At 34.1% G+C, this 22,726-nt stretch overlaps 1 protein-coding gene across 1 annotated transcript in view; it reads right to left on the reverse strand.

The window, feature by feature from the left end:
• The window catches only part of LOC123838506 (receptor tyrosine-protein kinase erbB-4), a 950,771-nt gene that overhangs the window by 35,203 nt on the left and 892,842 nt on the right, over positions 1–22,726 (reverse strand). The window contains exons 17-18 of the mRNA XM_064585840.1: positions 18,686–18,808; positions 15,228–15,326 (exon numbers count right to left, since the gene is read on the reverse strand). Of these exons, the coding sequence (XP_064441910.1) occupies positions 15,228–15,326; positions 18,686–18,808 (222 nt within the window). The remainder of the gene's footprint in view (positions 1–15,227; positions 15,327–18,685; positions 18,809–22,726) is intronic.

Below are 22,726 nucleotides of genomic sequence, written 5' to 3' on the forward strand. Positions count from 1 at the left end.
TATTTGGGCTTTAAAGTCTACATAGTGAACAGAACTCATTGTAATCCTCTCCAAAAACCTATAGACAGCTGTATAATGGTAGATTCTCTCCAAAAAGGTAAATGGCCCCATAGTGGGTAACTCAAACAAATGGTCATAGCCCTGCTCCCAGTAAAGCTCACATCACCAGATGCTACAGAATAAATGTGTCTCCCAGTATTCTTATGTTGAACTCTTAACTCCCAAGGCAAGATTAGGTATTAGGATGTGGGGCTTTTGGTAGATGATTTTGTAATAAGTGTAGAGCTCTCATGAAGGAATAAATTAGTGCCCTTCCAAGAGACTTCAGAGAGCCCCCTCATCCTTTCTGCCATGTGAGGACACAAAAAAAGAGCTGTCTATGAACCAGGAAACAGGCTTTCATCAGACACCAAGGCAATGCTGATGAGGGAGCAGAAGGCAAGCTGAGGGCAAAGCACAAGCTAGCATCCTGCAACCACCTGTCCCCCCAACACACACACCAGGTGGGTTTTATGTGACAGTCCTCAGGCACTGCTGCCTGCTGTAGAACAAAGGAAAAAGAAAAACAAATGGTTAACGGATAGAGATCAGAGTTATGCAGGACATGAGTCTCCATCAGTTTGCAACTATCTTAATGACTAACAAGGAAAAAAAGCAATCTCCAGAAACCTATAGACTCAATTTCCTGGAGCCCTAACATCACTCTCCGCTCCATAGGATAGAAAATCTTATATAATTAATCACTCCTCACAACCACAGTGCTGTAATTTCTGCCCATGTGTCCTGTCCCCATGCTTTAATAAAACCACTTTTCTGGACCAAAGACGTCTCAAGACTTTTTCTTTGGCCATTAGCCCTTAACCCCCAACACTTCAAACCACTTCAGTAACTTGATCTTGGATTTTTCAGCCTCTAGAATTGTGGGAAAATTTTTCTTTACCTATAAGGTTCCCAGTCTATGATACACAGTTATAACAGCCCAAATGGACTAAGATAACAGATTTTGTGGAAAACCTTTAGTTCTAAAGCCAAAGCCCATTCAAACAAACTGAAAGAAAAGAAGAACCCAGAGGGAAGAGACAATTCAGGAAACAAAGGAAAACATGAAAAAAAATTAACACCCTACGACACACAAAAACATATATTGTATTCATCAACCAAGAACACAGGGTTTCTTGCTTGGTTTGTTTTGTTTTTTGTTTGTTTTTTAAAGATAGGAGAAACAAAAACATCTTTTGGAAATTAAAAGTATAACACATTATATTTCTTAGAAAACAATTTGGAAGGAAAGGTCAAGAAAATCCTCAGAAAAATAAGGAAAAAATATATAAACTTGGAAAATCTGAGACATAAGATTTGAAAATTAGAGAACCAATCCAGAAGGTCTACAACTGATTAATAAGAATCCCAGAAGGAAGACAAGAACAAGCCAGATAATATTATCAAAGATGCCATGAGAAAAAAAAGTTCCTAAACTAACAGATCTAAGTTTCTAGATTCTAAGGGTCCTTAAAGAGCTCAGCACAATGAATGAAGAAAAAAAAAAAAAAAAGCCTAACGTTCATCATTTGGAAATCTTGGGAATAGCAGAAAAAAAAAAAAGTCAAATATTGAAAAGGGAAAAACAGGAATTAGGAATTAGGAATTACCCTTCCTTGGGTATTCTCCTTCAGTCCTAGGTACCACAGAGAGTTTCTCTATAACTTTTTGTTACAGTTAATAATTCTTTATATGAAATACTAAAATGAAATACTAAACCAAGAAGGAGAGAGATACTGTATCAAGAAACTAAAGGATACAACTGAGTTGAAAGCAAAGGGAGATTCTAGATGATGAGGAAGAGAGGGCCCAGAATCACAGTTGGGTCTTTAACCTGGACACTACCAGTCCAGATTGGAACATGAGAGTGAAGTTCTTAAGGAAGGATTTCTCCCAGTAAGAGAGAAAAAGCAAAACTAACAAACAAACAAAAAACTGATAGATTTCATAAAGCATCTGACCTTGTGGAAGAGAAGTCTGTAAGTTTGGGAAGAATTAGAGGTAGATATATAGAATGCTTAGAAAAAAATTCTTAGTGAAATAATTATCAGCAACACCTTTATAGTAATAATTCTGAAAAAAAACCCTAAATAATCAATATAATTTGAAATTATGACATAAATATTACATAGGGAATATAAGTGAAAAAAGTGTAGAAAAGGATGTGAGAATGCTGTCTTCATTTTCCATATTAAATAGCCAATAGATTTTATCTAAAATTGATACAATTAAGAAATGGCAATAGAAGCATATTTTTAGGAATGTGGAGGGAAATACTAGGGAGCACAGCTACTAAAGTTATCTCTGAAAAGTAAGACCCAATGGAACAGTCAGTAGTATAAGAGCACAAGAAGCCTATTTTCTTTTTAACATAACCTGATAGTGCTATGTACTATATATCTATATTTATATATAGATATATATATAGTATGTATACTATATATATATACTTATATAGATATTACACGTCTGTTTCTATTTCTATTTCTATATACTACTTTGATTAAAAAACTAGGGAAAATATCTAATTGAAATTTCCCACTAAAAGAGAAAAGTGAATTATAAAAGAAAAGAAAAAAAAGGAAAGCAAAGAAAAAAAATGAGTCTATGCAGTTTGAAATAAAAATTTTTCTGGTTTATCTGGCTGAACCAAAAGTATTAACTGTTTTTAGCAGTCACCTATTGGTTCGCCTCTCTAGTTTCCCCTCTCCCTTTTAGGAATCTTAGTGCTTATTCAAAGTATATGGTAAAACTGCTGGGCCATCAACAGCCACATAAACAATGGGACTCTACCTCTCATTTGATCCAGGGATAGGCATGCTCCCAAGACAGGCCAAAGAGAAGCTTTTTCCTAAACCCTGCTCTTCAGACGAGGGGGTTAGCAGGGCACTTCACACAAGCTGGGTAAAAGCTGAGATGAGAGAGGTCTCTGTGGATCCTTACAGCCTTTAATGTCTTAGTCCCAGTCATTCCTGAAATACAGCAGTTTCCTGCTACTTGGGTTCCATAGATTGCCATTATTGTTTAAGTGGGTTTATTTAATTTACTTTTTGGAGTGAACTATTACTGAATCCCACATTTATAAATGATTTCTTTCTACTCTCTTAAACTATCCTTAGTTTTTAACATTTTATGTTTTCTCCTTGACAAACCACAGACGGAGTCTCATAGGCGAATGCATAGGTCAATTGATGTTGTGATGGCAAATTAAAAATGCCAGTTATCAGGGATAAAATGAAAGTATGTTATTACTCTCCCTAAAGTGTTATATAGTAATCAACACCCTGAGAGAGAGAAACATGATTTAAGAGTTGGCTTATATGAGCATAGTGGTTCATGGGATTTCTCCAAATCTTAATGAGGTTATATATATATATATATATATATATATATATATATATATATATATATAGACACACTTAATGGTGAAACTAATTTTGTTCTTACTTACGGGTGAATTTTACCTTGAGATTATGCCATTATACCCTATCAAACACTGACATGTTCCTAAATTTAAGCATTTGAGAAGGAGAAATCCAAATGATAAATATCACTTAGTAGTCTGCCAAGGTCCCTTGTCCCTGAATACTTTATGCTCTAATGCTGATTTGTAAGTCAAATAGTTTACTTGTATGCCAGCGTTCACATTCAGCCTTATCAACCTCATAGCACAAAGAGACCTTGTAATGTAATATTTCATCACCAAAAGGACAGTTAGATAATATAGGACCATGCTTCAAAAATCGCTTAGCTGGCAAATACATATTTTAAACAGACTGGTTGGTTGACTTAAATATTAGAACTGTCTTTCATCAAGTGTTGATTGGCTGATTGCTAACCTTGAACCAACAGTAGCTTCTTTGAAAAGCATTTCATTTAAGGTGATGAAAATAATATCTTGAATTATTAACAGACCCCTAAAAACCTTCATTTACTATCCACGTAATAATAATCTGGCATATGAATTACCCTTTAGAAATTGAAACATCACTGTATCTATTTGAACTGCTAATGGGAAAAGAGACATGCAGAAAAAAATCCTTTAATAGGAAGTTCTTTAACATAAGTTTTCATCTTATTACGAAAAGTTGGCATTAATTATGTAAGTCTGTGTGCCAAAATATACGTTGCTGGTCTTGGTTGCTTTATTACCATGATGAATAGAAGAAAATGTATTCAATGTACCTGGATCACAATTCACAGATTTTACATAAATTGTTTCTTTTTTGTTTTTCTGATACTGCTTTAAGAAGTTCAAGCTAATCAAAGTCTAAATCTAAAAGGGAGAAAATAATTTATTGATTGAAAATGGGCCATGATGCATGAGCCTTGTAAAGAGATAAAATTAAATTTACTGGAGAAATGTTCTGTACTTCATCTTCACTTACACTATGAAATGGTGTATTGTTCTGCCTACATAAGAAGAAAACTATGAAAGAATACCTGGAAATCAGGGTCTTTCCAGACTTCATAGTAATTTCAAATGGATCACATTAGGGAAATTGAGGAATTCTCACCCACTGCTCATCTCACCATAACATATGCCTTACTGCGGTTCTAACTTATATGTTTAAATCGGGTATTTTTTGATGTAGATGGTGGCGGTTAATTTCCACTGGACTACAGATAAAGCATTAAATGAAGGGATGATAGTCTGTTAATAGCCATTCTGTTTCCTTCAGAAGCAGTGGAAAGACTTCATGCTTTAATAGGGAAGTCCTGTACTCATTTTCAGTTAGAAAACTCTGCCAACACAATTACACACACTGTTTATAAATATCTTAATATCCAGTGGTAAATAAGAATGTTATTTTCTTAACAGTTACAAATGTCTGTGATATACATAAATACAGATTACTGTAACAAAAAAATTACTAAAGGGATATATAGATATTAGAAGAGAATACAACTTGATTGAGGTGGGAAAAAAATGAGTGTTGTTTTAAAATGGCAATTCTTTTTTCTACAGACAGTTACCTTCAATGACAATTAAATTATTAAGCAGAAGAGTTGATTTATCTTTAATGAATCTGTTGATATTATTCCATAGCTTTCAAAAATATAAAGATTAACTGAAAATGTTGTCATGGACATTATTTAAGAGTTAATTGGGTGTACGAGTGTAAAAAAAGAACAGAACTTTTTCAAAATATATTTATACCTAAGCCCAACAAAATAAGAGAGAATTTGTGGCATTCTTTTGGGTGGCCAGCATTTATAGGCAAATATTCTTAATAAATTAATCCCCACAACTAACAATCACATTAAAATGGAAACTAACAAGTTCTTTCTTTCAAGTAAAATAGAAATATAATATTTATAAATATTTTTAACATAAACATATTTGAAACAAATTTCAGGGTTTAAATATGCACCTACATCTGAAAACTGTGTTAATTGAACATCATACTTCGAGGGAGGTAGTGTTAAGTAAGTTATAGGAAAATATTTGTATATTAACTTATCCTCTCCTGACTTAAAGCAGATTCCACACCAACAAACCAACAAACCCCACCATCACATACAAGATGGTTAATATATATACATATAAACACACGTATATATGGCATAAAATATATAAAAATAAATCTATGAAATAAATATGGCAAAAATAAGATAAGGAAAAAAATAAACTGAAGGGTCAATTTTTTTCTAAAATGTATGCATTTTAGAGGCACCTGGGTGGCTCAGTCGGTTAAGCATCTGCCTCTGGTTCATGTCATGATCCCAGGGTCCTGGGATAGAGCCCCGCCCCAGGCTCTCTGCTCAGCGGGGAGCCTGCTTCTCCCTCTCCTTCTGCTGCCTCCCCCCAACCCTACTTATGCTCTCTCTAATAAATAAATAAAATAAAATCTTCAAAATGCATGCATTTTAGACAAATGCAACCAAATAAATTGGACGGCCAAATAACTGGTATTCCTGCATTGGTGAAGAGTTTAAACGATCCTTAAATCCACCCACCATTAATGATAGTATTTTCTTCTACTAATCTCCTATCATACTTCCTCTGTTCCATCCTGATAAAACATTGTTTTATCAATTTAATGTTACCAGACAAATCTCACCAAGTTTAAGGCTACGCCATGATAGTGATCTTTATAATCCCTAGAGTACAAAGACGGCATGGGACTTTGTGCATAGTAGGCACTCCATAAAAGTCTATTAAAAAACAAATGAAGTAAGTATATCCATCCATCCAGACTAAAAATAAATATTTACTAAAATCTTACTACTCAGTAAGTGGGTATTATGGGAGTTACAAGTAGCTATTAATCAAAAGATATCAACAACCTTGTTGGGGATGCAAAAATAACACACAGGCTTTAGGTGTTATACCTTACTACATGCATTATAAATTTAGTAGAAAATTAGAGAAAATAGAGTAATGTAGGTTGAAATCCACTCTTTTTTAAGCCAACACTACATGGAAAAACTAGAGAATATTGTATTGTGAAGCATCTCTCTGCAAAAGAGTAAAATACTTTTTCATTAATGAGAATATAGTGACATGTTCATTAAGTGAATGAGCCATCCTCATTTTGAAATTAACTTATTTTTCATGTTAAAGGGACTTGGCTCATTACTTTACTCACAAAAGGAAAGTATTTTTCTGGCTTTGTACTCAAACCCCTTTTGTTTGCAACCCTCCAAAAAAGCTTATACATGTTTTCTATGGTTAATTTACCACATGCTTGCTAAAGCACACAATTTTTAATTTATTGGTCAGATTCACCTATTATTTGTATGCATTATATCAAACATATTCCTAATTAACTAAAACTTCTTTGTGAGGATGCAAGGAAATTACAGTGAATATGGTTGAGATCAAGTGGGCCCTTAGATCTTAATTATAAATTATCAAAAAAAAAAAAAAAGAACTGGCTCCCTTGGCTATTTTCTTACCAGGAAACAAATGAAAAAGGGAAATTTATTTCTGACCATAAATCCCAAATGTTTCATTTTCATTTTCCCCAAGTTAACTTTCTCACCTAGCTCAGCAGCATTTCCTGCTATTATTAGCTGCTGGTCCAATATCAGCTGACCAGTATCCATCAAACGCCTTGCTTCCATGAGCTTAGGGACTCCCAAGGAACTCCGTGTATGCAGACTTCTGCTTACAGCTTCTAATTATTTTCTAACAGATAATGGAACATTTAAGTTCTGAGAGTTAGATTAAATTTGTAAGTGGATCAAAACCCTAGATAAAACTGCAGTGGCTACAATCACTGTGGAAAACCGTAAGCTTTTTAGTTTTGAGAGAAAGAGCCCTCACTGATTGCTTATTTTTGTGACAAACCGGTCTCATAATTTTACTGCCTCCAAGAGGTGCTCATTCTTATTTCTGATCACACTGTGCCCATCTATACAACAACTGCAAGCTATGAGAACTAAAAACATGGCTTTGCAGGAGCTGCAGCAGCATTTAGAAATGTTCAAAACAGGGGCACCTGGGTGGCTCAGTCGTTAAGCGTCTGCCTTCGACTCAGGTCATGGTCCCAGGGTCCTGGGATCAAGCCCCGCATCGGGCTCCCTGCTCAGCAGGAAGCCTGCTTCTCCCTCTTCCACTCCCCCTGCTTGTGTTCCCTCTCTTGCTGTCTCTCTCTCTGTCAAATAAATAAAATCTTAAAAAAAAAAAAAAGAAATGTTCAAAACAATATCTTGATATTTTTATTTTTACTGGGAAAAAATTGAGCTGTTTATGTAGTATGTATAGAACAACTCATTGTTTTAACAGGCTTAAAGAAATAGAGATTTATGGTAATCATCTTATGCAAAGTGGTAATGATGAGATTGAAATATATGTATTTATAGTATAGATACTACTTATAATTTATTTATATTAATAATATAATTACAAAAGTATTTATAGTATATAATAATATATAATATTAATATATATTCACTCCACTATGTAGATACACATATATGTGTGCGTGTGCTATTGAAAATATCACAGCACATTAAGCCTTCATTTCCTGAATCAAATCACTGGTATATGAATAACTGAAATCACCTTATGCCACATAATGTAAACCAGGATTTTATTCAGATGGTCCCTTCCTCTAGCAGAAACAGTATTTTGTATCCTTGAATCTGTAAACAGAGCATTAAGCATTAACCAAACATCCATATCAAGGTTTGATAAGTCTGAAATTATTTGCTAAGTTTTCGGGAATTCTATTTCCCGGTCTATGCTTGCCCTATGGGCAAGAGCTTTCTACCTGAATTTTAGCAACGAGCTTAATATTATAAACAGCTCTTCCTACTGTTGCAAACTGAGTGAGGATTCTTCCTAAGCCATTATAATTAGCCAATACCATTCAGATTGGAGTCCGAAACTGCACATGATCAGTGTTAATTCTCTTCTATTTCTCTGGTGGCACAGCAATACATCCATCCCCTAATGATTTATGAAATTCACCAAACTGTAGAGTTTACAAAGCTGGAAAATACCTACAATATTGAAAACTAATGCCTTTAACAGACTCCTAATTTTCATTCATCAAATTTATATGTTGGTACAGTAGACTATGTGCTCTTGAGAAATGGCCTCTCATGCACACAAATCCAAGAAATGCTTTGGAGAAACAGAAGCAGAAAACTTACTAAGTTACATCTTACAGAGAAGACTCATCTTACAGAGAGAAACTTGTTTTGGTTTTAGGTCGTCTCTTTTAGGTGCTCCAGAGAAAAATTAAGCCTGTGAGAATGTAAAACTTGTCAAGTATGTTGCCTATTTTCAAACATTTTAGTACTCCCTAAGACAATATTCAAAGCTCAAGTTTTAGAATATCTACTAAATTCAGTAACTGATACCAGCAATGATTTATGACTGCAGTCAATTATTTTTATTATTTATTTTTGCCAAAATCTGTGATAAAATCGAACTCCCCCCCCCCCTTTTTATACAGGATCCCATCCGCATCCTTACTCCTATTGGAATAGATCTAAATAGGCAAGAGACCAGGGTGGGACTGGGGGGAACTCTAATAACAGATTGTTATTAGAGAAGCAAACACTACCCAAAACCACTACATAAAATTTCAGGAACTCAAGATTAAGAAGAAGGTAAAAATGAAACCTAGTCCTACCAGCCCATATATAATGGAAACATTTGCAGAGAAGCATTCAAAAGGTTCCCACTAGGGGAGGTTACTGGCCTCCTACAAGCATCAAAAGTCTACAAAGGGTTTTCCTTCTTTTTTTTTTTTTTTTTTAAGATTTTATTTATTTATTTGACATCAAGAGAAAGAGAGAACGAACACAAGCAGGGGGAGCAGGGGCGGGAGAAGCAGGCTCCTCGCTGAGCAGGGAGCCTGAGGTGGGGCTAGATCCCAGGACCCTGGGATCATGACCAGAGCCTAAGGCAGACACCTAACTGATGGAGCCACCCAGGCACCCTGGGGTTTTCCTTCTTAAAGGGCTTTCAGAGAGTACACTGAGTCCTATTACAGAGTCAATATGGAAGGTCTATTTTTCAGAGATATATTGTTACTCTGGATTCAAGACAGCTACTAAATTTGAGTTTGTAGAAATAAATCAGAGATGAGCATTATAAATATTTAAGGAAAATGATCCAAGTACAATATGTCAAATAAAGATAAGACATTCTGAGAGCTTCTACAATAATAACTAGCACAAATAATTATGTAATAATCTATCATGATTGATGCACAAAGGAAAATTTCTAAGTGCTGTTAGTAGGTTATAATATGGATTAAGGGGTCAGGAAAGCAATCTTTGAGGAAGTATGCTTAAACTGAGAAAATGAGGATGACTGAGAGTTCATCGGGTGTAATTGGAAGAAGGACACCCCAGGCAAAGGCATTGTCTTACTTGGCTTGTAAGGAGTAGAAAGAAAGTCAATGAAGAGAAGGAAGACTGGAAAAGTAATGAGGAGCTCAGGAAGCAAGGATTTAGTATTTTGCTTGAGTGAAGCCACTGATAGTTTTTATGCAGAGGAGTAACACAATTCAAGACTCGTATTAAAAAGTAAGGAGATCAAACTAGAGGCCATTCTCATAATTCAAGCTGAAGAAGTCGGCTTGGTTTAAGGTGGCAGTAGTGGAGTATAAAAAGAAGAGGATGCTCTCCAAATGTGTTTTTGGCATAGAATCAAAGCATTTGCTCTTGAATTGGTAGTGGGTAGTTTGAGGGATTGTGACATTCAAGGACAAATCCCAAATTTCTGATAGGGACAATAGGGTGCATAGACATACAAATTATTTACATGGGTAAGATAGAATGTAGAAGAGATTTAGAAGAGAAGGTGTAAAGGTACATTCTGAATGTGTTAAACTTGAGATGCCCCTGAGATTTCAACTTGGAGATATCAAGGATGGAGATGAGGTCAGATTCATAAAATACACTAGAGATGAAATTTGGTATTCCAGTGAGAAAATTTAGGGAAAATGTGCAAATTGAAAAGAGGTCTAGACCATGGCACTGAGAAATTTCAGTATTTCCAGAATTGCTTAATGCCAGCATAATTTTGAGAAGCAAGAAAGTTGAAGATTTTTGAAAGAATGCAATTATAACAGTGAGCCATAAATCCAAGTTGTTTGAGGAGGGATGTGAGGGAAGGGGCAACTGAGAGGCAGTGAGAAACAGAAGAGTTGATATATGGGTGATACCTAAAAGGGTAAAATGTTCCTCAAGTATGTACAATAGGAAAGGAACCAGAGGGGCAGGAGAATGTGGTTGGAGAATGAGGTGTTTGAAATAGTGATTTCAGATGTGATGCCATTTCTAATCAAGTTCTATACAGTTAACAGGACATAAACAAGGCTTAATGGAATAAACTCTAACAGAAATGATTTACTTCAGTTACTGGTAAATTTCTTTTTTCTTATCTTGTCTTTTCTTTTCCTTCCCTTCCTTTTCATTTCATTTTTCTTTTCTTTTCTTTTCTTTTTTCTTTTCTTTTCTTTTCTTTTTAGGAGCACTTTGAAAGACTAACTTCTGTTTCTAATGAAGTTTATAGAACCTCTTTTTGAAGATATTGTTTGATTTTTAAAAGCAAAGTAACTACCCCAAACTTTCCTTATTTTAGCTATAATTTCTCTTAAGGAAAAAAGAATTGTTTATAACTGACTTCTAAGATCATGGCAGTGGTATAGAATCCTTTGACTTCTAAGTAATGGGCTTTTTTAAAAAAGGAATTTTGTATTTTATTTTTACCTCTGGAATTGATTAATTGTATTCACATACGCAAATGAGCAAAATGTGTAAGACCTAAAGATATCATTGGATTAAATTATATGAATTTTTAAGAATCCATTATTAGTATGTTACAGGATCTAGCTAAGAGTTACTGTTAACTCTATGAAGTCATAGGCATAAAAAATGTTATTTTTATAATGTGAAATTAATGTTATTGAACAAAACATCTTATCAAATAATTTTGTAAGTCTGCTATAATCTGAGAGAAAATATAAACTCTATTAATAAATTCTTTTGTCTCACCCCATTAATATCATATCAGTTAGAGTTGGAACAACTCTTATTAAGACACTGAATATCATAGGGGCACCTGGGTGGCTCAGTCAGTTAAGCATCTGACTCTTGGTTTCTGCTCAGGTCATGATCTCATGGTCGTGATCTCATGGTCAGGAGATCGAGCCCCACATCTGGCTCTGTACTGAGCTGAACATGGAGCCTGCTTAGGATTCTCTCTCCTCTCCCTCCGCCCCTCTCTGCTCACATGCTGGCTCACTTTCTCTCTCCCTCTCTCTCTCTCAAAAAAAAGTAAATAAATACAATAAAAAAAAAGTCATTGAATATCATAAAGGCAGTACAATGAAGAGCAACATGTAAGCACAATTCACATGGACATTTCTTCTGAAAATAGTGAAATAATTGTGTAAGATAAATAAATTTTCCCATTGTATAGGGAGAGGGCAACAAGTTCTTCTTTTACTAAAAATACAATTATTTCAACAGTAAGTCTGGGTGATTCGAAACATATTTCCTTGGAACACTTTCTGGGAACCATGTGGTTGATTTGGCGTGGGGAAGCCGACGCTAAAGCCAATGAACTGGGGCACTAAGCTGAAGTATTATTATTCAGTCACTGGAATTTAGGGTAATTACGTTTTTTTCATCTCAAGATTTTTTAAGAAAACAAATAAATTAATAAAACATTTAAAAACATACACACTTCCAAGGCATATAGAATAATGTCAAGTGATAGGGAGCTTAAATGTCAGAGAAAAACGACAACAACAAAGCAACAGTAGTAGAAATTCAGACAAACTGGAGTCTGTCTGATTTGACCAGACCACGGTCCCCAATTCCAGGAATCTTGCTCAAGAGCCACATTTTTTAAGGATGTGCTCTATACCATTTGATGGATAAAAACAAAACAAAACACAAAAGACAACAAGACAAAATAAAACAAAAACCCTGTGTTCTTCCAATGAAACGGCGCTATTTGAAACAAAAACTAGAAGTGTGCATAAATGTAGATATTTTTCTTAAGAAGGTGGACCTTTAGGGTCATTTTCTTAATGTTGTTCAATGTGATCTTCCTTTATGGGAATTAAGGACATACTGGCCATTCACTAGCTGTGTGTTATTATTGTCATTATGAATCCATTAGACATATTCAGGTGAGCTGAGTTACAGCCTTGTGACCAAATTCTCCTTCTCCTACTTTTAGCTTAGCATTTAATAGAATAAAAATTGTTCCTTATTTATTTTTGCCTACAGTAAAAATTCTAAGAAAATATAAAAGTCATCTCCTGTGCCCCTGGATATCAATAGAACTATTGGGTGTAGTGAGTTTTAAGGTGTTGAATTTTGTCATTTATTAAAGTAACCAGTAACACACAACTACATCTAATAAACTTAGTAGTAGTAACTGAATCTAAAATATTCTACCCCAAGTATAAAGTTGCATGCTGTGGGGTAGGGTGGGGCAAAGAGATCTAATGTTTAATAAGAGTATGCAGTTTCTATTATCTTCAGAAGCTTTATTTTCTTTCTTTAAAATGGTATAAAACATTTGCATATAAACAAATATATACATACTCTAGTTTGCAAAAGAGATAGGTAGCATGATTGCAGTAGATGTTATTTTAGTTTGAAAGTTAAACTTGGAATACTCTACCTTATGGAAGAACCCAAACTAAGAGATATGTCAAATAAGACTTTTATCTTAATAACCTTGGGAATATTAGCAACTTCAACTTAATTCTTAGGTCCAAATTACAAATAAATTTGCACACATGAAGATTTTTTTTGCAGTTTGATATGTTATTTAATTACTTATAATGATTTACACACATAGTAGATGAGCTAAAAATGTTGGTATGAAATATAGGTAATTTTGCATTAAAATTACACCAGCCTGTTTAAAAAACTGAATTTATCGGGCGCCTGGGTGGCTCAGTTGGTTAAGCGACTGCCTTCGGCTCAGGTCATGATCCTGGAGTTCAGGGATTGAGTCCCGCATCGGGCTCCCTGCTCGGCAGGGAGTCTGCTTCTCCCTCTGACCCTCCTCCTTCTCATGCTCTCTGTCTCTCATTCTCTCTCTCTCAAATAAATAAATAAAATCTTTAAAAATAAATAAATAAATAAATAAAATAAAAATAAAAAACTGAATTTATCATTAATTTTGCCAGTGCATCCAGTCTACCAATCTATCAATCTTCTAGCATCTCTCCACGAGATAAGAGAGGCTCAGTCAAAATATTTTCCTTAATATTTCTTTAACTTTTAAAAAGAACATATTGTTTGGAGTCTGTTGGTCACCAGATTTATCAACCTTTAGGAAAATAACCCCTTTCATGGCTCAATCAGAGCCTCATCTAAAATTCAGTAGAATCTAAGATTTCAAGCTGCCATCCCACTCCTGTTTCCACGGGAATAGACTTCAGATCAGGAAAAAAAAAATGGATGGGGTTAGGAGCTTTCAAATAATCATTCAAAATCATGATGAAGCTTTTAGAGCTTCTTTCTTAGGTGATTATTTTGTAGCCTCTTAACCCCTTTTTGCCAGTCTGTTTCCATGGAAATATGACAAAAATGGCTGTCCAAGCCTCCAGCAGAGATTATTAGCATTCTTGTGAATTTCAGCTTTGGCTGCAGTCTAGGCTGGTCAAGATCTTTTTTTTTTTTTTTTTAATCAGTTTTACATATTAGCATACACTGTTTATATTCATTGTTCTTTTCTTCATTATTTTTACTTAGAAAATTCCCTTCACAACTATATACCTATAATCAAGATCAAATTGATTGTGACGTCACTGAAAAAAGACTTTAGTTTTACATTTTACTACATGAGCCAGGACATGTAGCTGCAGAGAGTGTCAGAACTTTTAGACACCTACCGAAGGAAACACCATTTAGTTACTGGATTCAGTATCTGTCAGGTGTTGGTAGATAAGTAAGGGTGGTATTCAAAATATTTAGCAACTGGTAAGGTGCAGCACCAACTGATCAGAGCAGCTGGTTTGTACCAGTCAAGTATCAGCTTTATTATCTAATAACCAATACGTTGCTGAACTAAAAGCAGCCCGATATAAGAGAGTAAGCATTTTACACAAATAAATTATCCAACATCAATTTACAAAAGAGCTTACGAGAGAAACTGGGTAGAAATATATAGCAATCCATATTTAAAGTGCATATGCTTGCATCATCTTTCATATGAAGGTCATTTAAAAATCAAAATCATTCTTATTATTGAAGACATTATATTAAACGAGAAAGAATATATATATGGGTTTTGATAGAACTCCTGGCAAGATACCTTGTGTTGAATGTGAAAAAAATAACAGCATACTACATAGATATTTTATCTGTCCTACCTTCTGAAATTTGCTGAACAGCTCAATCTACAATTTTTGCTAGGTAAAATCTTAAAAGTTCTGATTGACCTTATAAAGAATTTTTATTCTTCAGAACTCTCTTATTTTTCTATAGTTGGAACTTACTACCCATAAGGTTTGTCTTCTGAATTTGAACTGGAAAAAAAGTAAATTTCAATTGGTAATTATCTGACTTAGGTAGGCTCCTAATTTAAATTTAACACTAACTTACTATAGAAACTAATCTTGATTGATGTTTTCTGGTAACATCAGATATTTTCTATTCTAACATAGAATACAATACAATTTCTATTCTAAAAGCAGTCTATTAATAATGGATAAAAATGAGATTGCCTGGTGTCTATCTATACTTACATCCATGAACTCCACATTGGCTTTGGGACCAGTTGTTTCATTAAGAATCTTAATAGCCACAGGAATCTTTACTGTTTCTCCTTCAGGTACCCAAATACCCTTTGGGGGAAAAAAATCACATTAAATCTATATAAAGATATACAAATTCATACCAGAAACAAAATTTGATTTAACCACTCAATCTATTAATTTATTAAAAAATAATTTAGATGTTCTATATTCTTTTATTCAATCAACAAACATTTATCTAATACCTGTTGTATGTTACAAGTTACATAGCAACTTTGTTGTCTGCTTTCATTATCTGAAGATGAATCATATATTTATTCTGCTGTTAAGGTGTTTATTATTATATTATAAAGCATTGCTATTATAAAAGTCAATTAGTATGTGTGAAAAAGGCTTTTAATGGTGACAAAAATGAAATAAGATACAATAATGTCAGATTTGGACGATATATCAGCTTCTTAAAGAGACTTGGGGAACACTGTTCAAATGTTTGATCTTCAGTTGTCTCATTTGTAATTTAGAAGATTGGGTTCAGTAATGTTGGAGGTTCTTTTCAGCTTTAATATTATCTAATTATTCTGCAACTAAAACAAATAAAAAGACATATTCTCATGTTCCTGAAGTTTGGATTGATTTAAGAATTAGTTTACTAAGGCGATTATTTAAGAATTAGTTTTCGAAGGCAAGTACTAGGGAGTACTAAGCACATATTAATTTGTTTTTATTATCAAATGTTGTGTATGTGTGTTTCAATGATTTTTATTATCTCTGAATATAAAATATCTATACTGGTCATTGCCAGTTCTCTTTTCCTACAAAAATATAATTATAATATCTGAACAATCTACACACTGGGAAAGTATAAAGTAGATAGAGCTTGAGTCAAGTACAACATTAAGGTAAATGACAGCATTCCTGAGTAAACAATTCAACCATTTGATTTAGGATAATAATTTTGATAAGACATAGGGGGATGCATCAATTATATAAGAATTTTTTTTAAGTATATTGTCCCAAATGAATACAGAAGCAAGAAAATCTCAAATTTTAATTTATTAGCCCTGACATCGAAAAAAGTCTTCTTAGTCCAGTTTTAACATTAAAATGAAAGGGGGAAAAAATTCTTATTCCTAAAGAGAATATCTCTAGTTTTTCTTAATATCAGTTGGTTGTAGTCATAAAGTAAAAAAAAAAAAAGTTTTTCACTTTGTACTACTATGCTAAAACATATATATTTGTGTTATTTAAAGTTACAATAATATAAGAGGAGACCTAAACACAAGAATTATTAAAAAGTCAGAAAAATACAGAAAAAAAAGGCCTTAACCATTAGGAGGTGAATTTAAGAGTTATGTTCTTCTTAAAGTGAATAGGGAAATCTATGTGTCAAATACAAAAAAAATAAGCCAAGTTCCTTGTGGTATAATTTTTTTTTTAATTATTAATGTAGAAATGGGGGGGAAGGGAAGCCCAAGATCCATAGGCTACATTTTCTTAGTGATGGTATCTAGGGTAGAGAAAGGCTTACCATTATTCAATAAAGCAACCACATGGGGGTTACTTTATAAAGATAGAGTATGAATGTTAAAATATTCCTAAAGTATACTTTTGGAATTGGGTATAAATTCAGTGTGAATTAATTTGTACTGCTTTTTAAATAAGTATAGTCATTATTTTCTAGGCCTGACCAGACAAAAATTCAACTACATTAATACCCATGGTATTGGTTCAAATCTTTCATGCTTAAACACAGCATATTTCCAACCAGGAGAAAAATCAACCAAATAATTAGCTAAGCTAATTTGCATTTTTGTGGTTAAGGATACTTCTTTATAGATTAAGACAATATGCCTTGGTAAGAACTAATATATTAATTAAAACTTAGGATCAACCATAACACACTGTAAGTATAAAATTCAAACATACTTACGGAACTTTCAATACACGTAATTTCAGTAAAGGTACAATGCTCTTGGACATAGGCAAACAGTTGTTCATAATAAAAACATTTATAAAGCTTTATAATTAAATGTCCAAATGGTATGCATGATTTAAAATAAAATTCACTTTCCAGACAATACCATCTTTAAAATAAAAGTCTGATTATATGCTAGGAACAATCCAAAATTGAGTTATCTTTGAAATGAAAGTCCATTATTTCTAGCATAATATAAATAGAAAAACAGGATAAGTTGTATTTCTTCAAACATACAAAGAATTTGAAGACCAGAAAGCACCAAGTCAGCCTAGAATAGTTTCTATTCAAATTAGGTGCTCAATTAATAATTTTGGGTTTAACTGAACAAAATATGCATACTAAGAGATTAAGAAATTTCTGTATTTTGGCCTTAGAATAAGATAATTTTATTTTAAAGAGATTAAATCATTTTTGGAACACTCAGGAGGGAAAATTAAGGTTTATATTCTAATTGTTAATATTTTTTTGTTAAATAAATATTTGTTTTAAGTAGGAAAAAAATGAACATTTTAAAGTGCAAAATTTCTAAGATCCAGTCTATTTTAACAGAAATGTTTGTAAAAACTGCAAGCTTGCATATAGCTTTAAGAAATATATAAAACTGTCAAAGTAAAATTTGGGGAACTGTCACAATGGATATTACAAGAAGGGTTTAGCACTAACCCAGCAGAGTTTCTTATAGTTGTTACTTACATTAAAAATAAATCTCACCACAATTAACCTTAGGCCTGGCCTTTGAATCAGTTTTATAATTAAGCTAAATAAGTAAACATGCAGATGACATTATCTGAACTTTGCCTTTCCAAAAATATCTCTCTTATTGGAAACCCATGATTTCACCCTTCGTTCTATCTAACCTGAATTTCACAAATAAAGTCACTTTTTTAGTTTGCATATAATGGTGAGGACATCAAAACTGAAAATTACTCTGCTAAATTATATTCGTTAACAGGTAGGCAAAAAAGTGGTTTAGGAACTAATCCTATCCTGTTAACAAATCAGCACATTTGTGTAGATCCTAAGGAGATAGGCAGTGCCATCCCGATGGGGAGACGTGGAAATAAAAGGGCATAAGAAAAGAAGAGCAAGGATTATGGCATATGGCTCAGGCCTGTCTGGGATTCCATGGAGCACTGTGTAGGGGGAAGGAAAATGGGCTAGCGCTGTGTATTTTAGATAAGGACAAAATTTGCCAACAGGGAGATGCTATCAAAAGCAGATCAGAAGGGCATGGAAAGTGAATACTGTGGCTTTTTGTGACAGTTTCCTGCTTTCCAATGCCAGTTTCCATCCCAGCTTGCTCAATAAAAATGAATGATTTAATTTGTGTAGCAACTTCTCAATACGATACAGGTTCTCCTCTCTGAATATTAAAAGGAAATTAGGTTAGCTAGAGCAATAACTCTGGCTATTATTTAAGACAAGTCTGAAACAAAAAACAACTGGTGGCGTGGGTTATTTTTTTACTTACCTTATAAACTGTTCCAAAAGCACCCGAGCCAAGTACTTTCACTCTTTTGAGCTCAGTTTCTTTCAAAATACGAAGTTGAGCTTGATTGGGTGCCGTACCACTGGGAGTTAAGGGTTCTACCAACTACAAAACAAAAAGAATTCAGGTTCTATAACTTTCAATTCCAGTCAGTGCCTCTCCCTCTTCCTCTGCCTGCTTCTCTTTCTCAGACATACAGAAAAACATACAAGCACACTTTCCTTGACAAACAATATTTTTGTTGTATGGATCACTCACTATTCCCTCAGAGTCTAGCCTCTCTCTTCTCATGCTTTTTGCCTGGGTGAACACAAGTATAAAAGTGTGTCTACCTTGAGGCATACTAAGCTAGGAGATTTGCCCTCACCACCACCCCCATCCCCGCCCCCCCAAGTTTAAAGAAATTTAGGCTAATAGGGGCTCTCAATCCTACTTTATGAAGCCCTTCCAGTTTTGGTATCTCCAGCTAAGACTCAGATCTCAATTAAGTCCATGTACTCTATCAAAATTTTCTTTCTCATTTTAGGAGACTCGATACATAGAAAAATAAAATCTAACTAGGAAGCCAGGACAAATGCGTCAGAAGAGAAGAAAGTAAGTTAACACACTACCAATACCCCAGGACAGTGCTTCTAAAACTTCATGTACATTTGAATTACCTGAGGTTCTTGTTAAAATGCAGATTCTAGTTCAATAAGTCTAAGGCTGGGGCTGAAATTTGCATTTTTGCAGAACTCGAGGTGATATCTATGTATGATGATGGTCCTTGAACACATTTTAAGTAGCAAGGCCCTAGAATACTTTACAGATCAAATATTCTAAAATTCTATGAAATGATTCTAGATCCCAAGTGAATGCTATGGCATGCAAAGGGATAAAATAGCCATCAGTGAGAACGTTTCACTAGTTTTGGCTTCCTGGAGGAGGCACACTTTAGAATTGGTCTTGAGAGGCACCTGGGTGGCTCAGTCTGTTGAACCTCCAACTCTTAGTTTCGGCTCAGGTCATGATCTCAGGGTCCTGAGATGGAGCCTGGCTCAGGGTCCTGAGATGGAGCCTGGCTCCGTGTGGTCAGTTTGGGATTCTCTCTCTCCCTCTCCTTCTCCCCTGCTTGTGCTCTCTCTCTCTAAAATACATACATACATACATACATACATACAATCTTTAAAAAAAATAAATAAAATTGGTCTTGAGATAATAAAAATGGATTGACATGGAGGAGGATATTACCATTGTGAAGAACAGTTTGGACACAGCATTAGGAAGGAGGAAGAAGACATAAAGCAGAATACAATAGAGGGTAGGACAGGTCTAAAGGATGAGGTTTGGGTGGGAAATATGAGATCATAAAGTGGGCTGGGTGTGGCCAAAAGGGATAAATTCAGGTAATTTTAGATGTTCAGTTTATTTGCCATTTAGCCAGAGAGGATGAATAAGCAGAGAAAAGGTATGTGAATGTGTACCAATTTCTTGCCTATGTGAGAAGAAAACAAAACAAAATGAAGGGTAAATATGAGAGAGACTCTGAGTACTAAAAGTCTATACCTTATGTTAAAATTTTAGGTTTTTATTTATGCTCGGGTAAAAAAGCAAGTAAGAGAAATAGAAGTTTCTTTTTTTAAAGTTAAATAAAGAACTAAACTTTAAACTCAGACAAAAAGCTTGTTCTCTCTCAGCATAAGGAAATAATTAAAGGCAACTCCTACTGAAATGGTCTTGAAAATCATCACAGTATTTCACAGTGTCTGTTTACAATGCTAAGTGCACTGTGACCCTGTGACTTGTTTATTATTACGCTTCTGTGAACATCATGGTCTACTTAAGTAGCTGAACAGAATCTTGATTATAAGTAAGTGTAGCGATAGTAAGCAAGAATTTGGAGAAGATGATAAAATTATCAATAAATTTGGGCTCTGTCTAAAAGTTTGACAACAAATATGCTTCTATTTCATTTTCAAATTTATATTTTTAAAAATGCATTTTAAGTCACATAAAATAAATCTCAGAAAGAATTACAAAATTCTCTGTAAAATGGGAAAAAGAATCTCCATCAGAGCATCTCCTTTATTTGAATCCAACTCTGCGGTGCAGAATTTGTTTAGTAGATTTTGATACACACACTATATGTATATAATCAGGAACTTTAATGAATTATTATTTTTTTAAAGGCAAAGCCTTCTTTTTTCCTAAAATTTCTTTTTCTTTTTTTTTTAAGATTTTATTTATTTATTTGACAGAGAGAGAGAGAGAGACAGCAAGAGAGGAAATACAAGCGGGGGGTGGGGTGGGAGTGGGAGAAGCAAGCTCCCCGCGGAGCAGGAAGCCCAATGTCGGGCTCGATCCCAGGACCCTGGGATCATGACCTGAGCCGAAGGCAGACACTTAACGACTGAGCCACCCAGGTGCCCCCTAATGAATTATTTTTTAAAATCACATAACAAATTATATATAAAAATCATACGCAAAATTGGAGACTAGATTTCAGCATTTGGGGCTATGTACTTTTAAAATATACGCTTTGGCATATAATATGCCATAATTCCATATTTTGAAAATCTCACAATTCTACCTGAAATGTTTAGTCTCCTGCAATTTTCTTAGATATCACTTCAAAATTTATACAAACACATTTTTCCAGGAATTTGAGAATGATATCTCTGAAAGAAGCATTGTTTCATTTTGCAAGCCAGTATGGCAGAAAGAGTGTCAAGTTTAAAATTGTAGGTTTGTACACTTGGACTGCCACTTATAGGCTGAGAAAGCAAATTACCCCTCCTACTCCCTTATTTCACACCTGTGAAATAGGTACAGCAGTAATTACCATAGAAGATTGTCAAGGGATGAAATGGGAGGTAGCATAGCTGGAAAACTTTGGAACATTGCCTGCCATATTGTAGGCACTGAATCTGTCACTCTTCAAGGGATATGATCACGTCCCATTAACATTTTCTAATCACAGGATCTATCAAAGCATCAAGCTTACAGTGCATCTCGTAAGAGTATGTTGGAAAAAAAAAAACATTTTCTACTTTTATGCATGCAACAGAAGACAGACAATCTGGAGCAATATGATTCTGGAAAAACATATTAACTCTAAGTACATTCCAACAATATATCATGCTTTAACAAGTTTTTCACATCTGAGACAAATTTCTAGCTTTAGTATTTAAGGATTTGAGTTGATCCTCTTAAGAATTCCTCTTCTGTTTAGATGATAGAAAATCACAGTTATTTACTTTTACTGAGAGAAAGATGGGAATTTTACAATTATCTAATTTAGTGGTAAGCAATAACTTTTTATAAAAAATAGAGTCTGCTTCTAAAACCAATCAATATGTGTTTATTTAGTAATGAAATGTCAATTTGAAGGACATTTCTAGAAAGCACTGTATTAAAAAAGAAAACAAACAAAGTGAATATTTTTATAGCAATGGGACTTTCCTGCATGTGGTTAAGGGATAGATTCCTTTCCTATTTGTTCAATCACCTAAATGTCCACTGCTGTTCCAAGCCTTCAGTTCCTCTCCAATTCTAATATACTTCACTTAGAATTTTCTCCACGACTGCCCCAAGCTGGCCATGAGGGAGAATTCTGCCTCCCGCATCCTTGCTAAACTGAAAATATGCACAGCACATGTGTTGTGTCTAAACTTGTATTCACATGTGCAAGGTTGAAAATGATCAAGTTGATCTTTTGTAAACATCCAGCTCAAGTAAAAATTACTACTATTTTTTCTTACATATATAACTGACTGCCTATCTTATGCTTGAACATCTCTATCGATAAGACAACCCATTCTAATTTTAGACAACTCCAATTCTTAGACATTCTTTCCTGCATGGAATTAAAATAGCTTCCCGAACATTTCACATGATTCTTCTATCTAGTTTCAACTTTTGGAGGAAGAGAGCTAAAATTTAATTCATTATCAGTTTGCAAAATTTATGAATGAATATTCTCATTCCTGTCTGTGTTAAGAGGAAAAGTCAAACTGTCACACTGACAATGAGCAAAAAAAAAAA

The sequence above is a fragment of the Mirounga angustirostris genome, unplaced genomic scaffold (genome assembly GCF_029215605.1).
Source record: "Mirounga angustirostris isolate CCGP_5_RB_7025 unplaced genomic scaffold, mMirAng1.0.hap1 SCAF_3, whole genome shotgun sequence".
Taxonomy (NCBI): Eukaryota; Metazoa; Chordata; class Mammalia; order Carnivora; family Phocidae; genus Mirounga; species Mirounga angustirostris.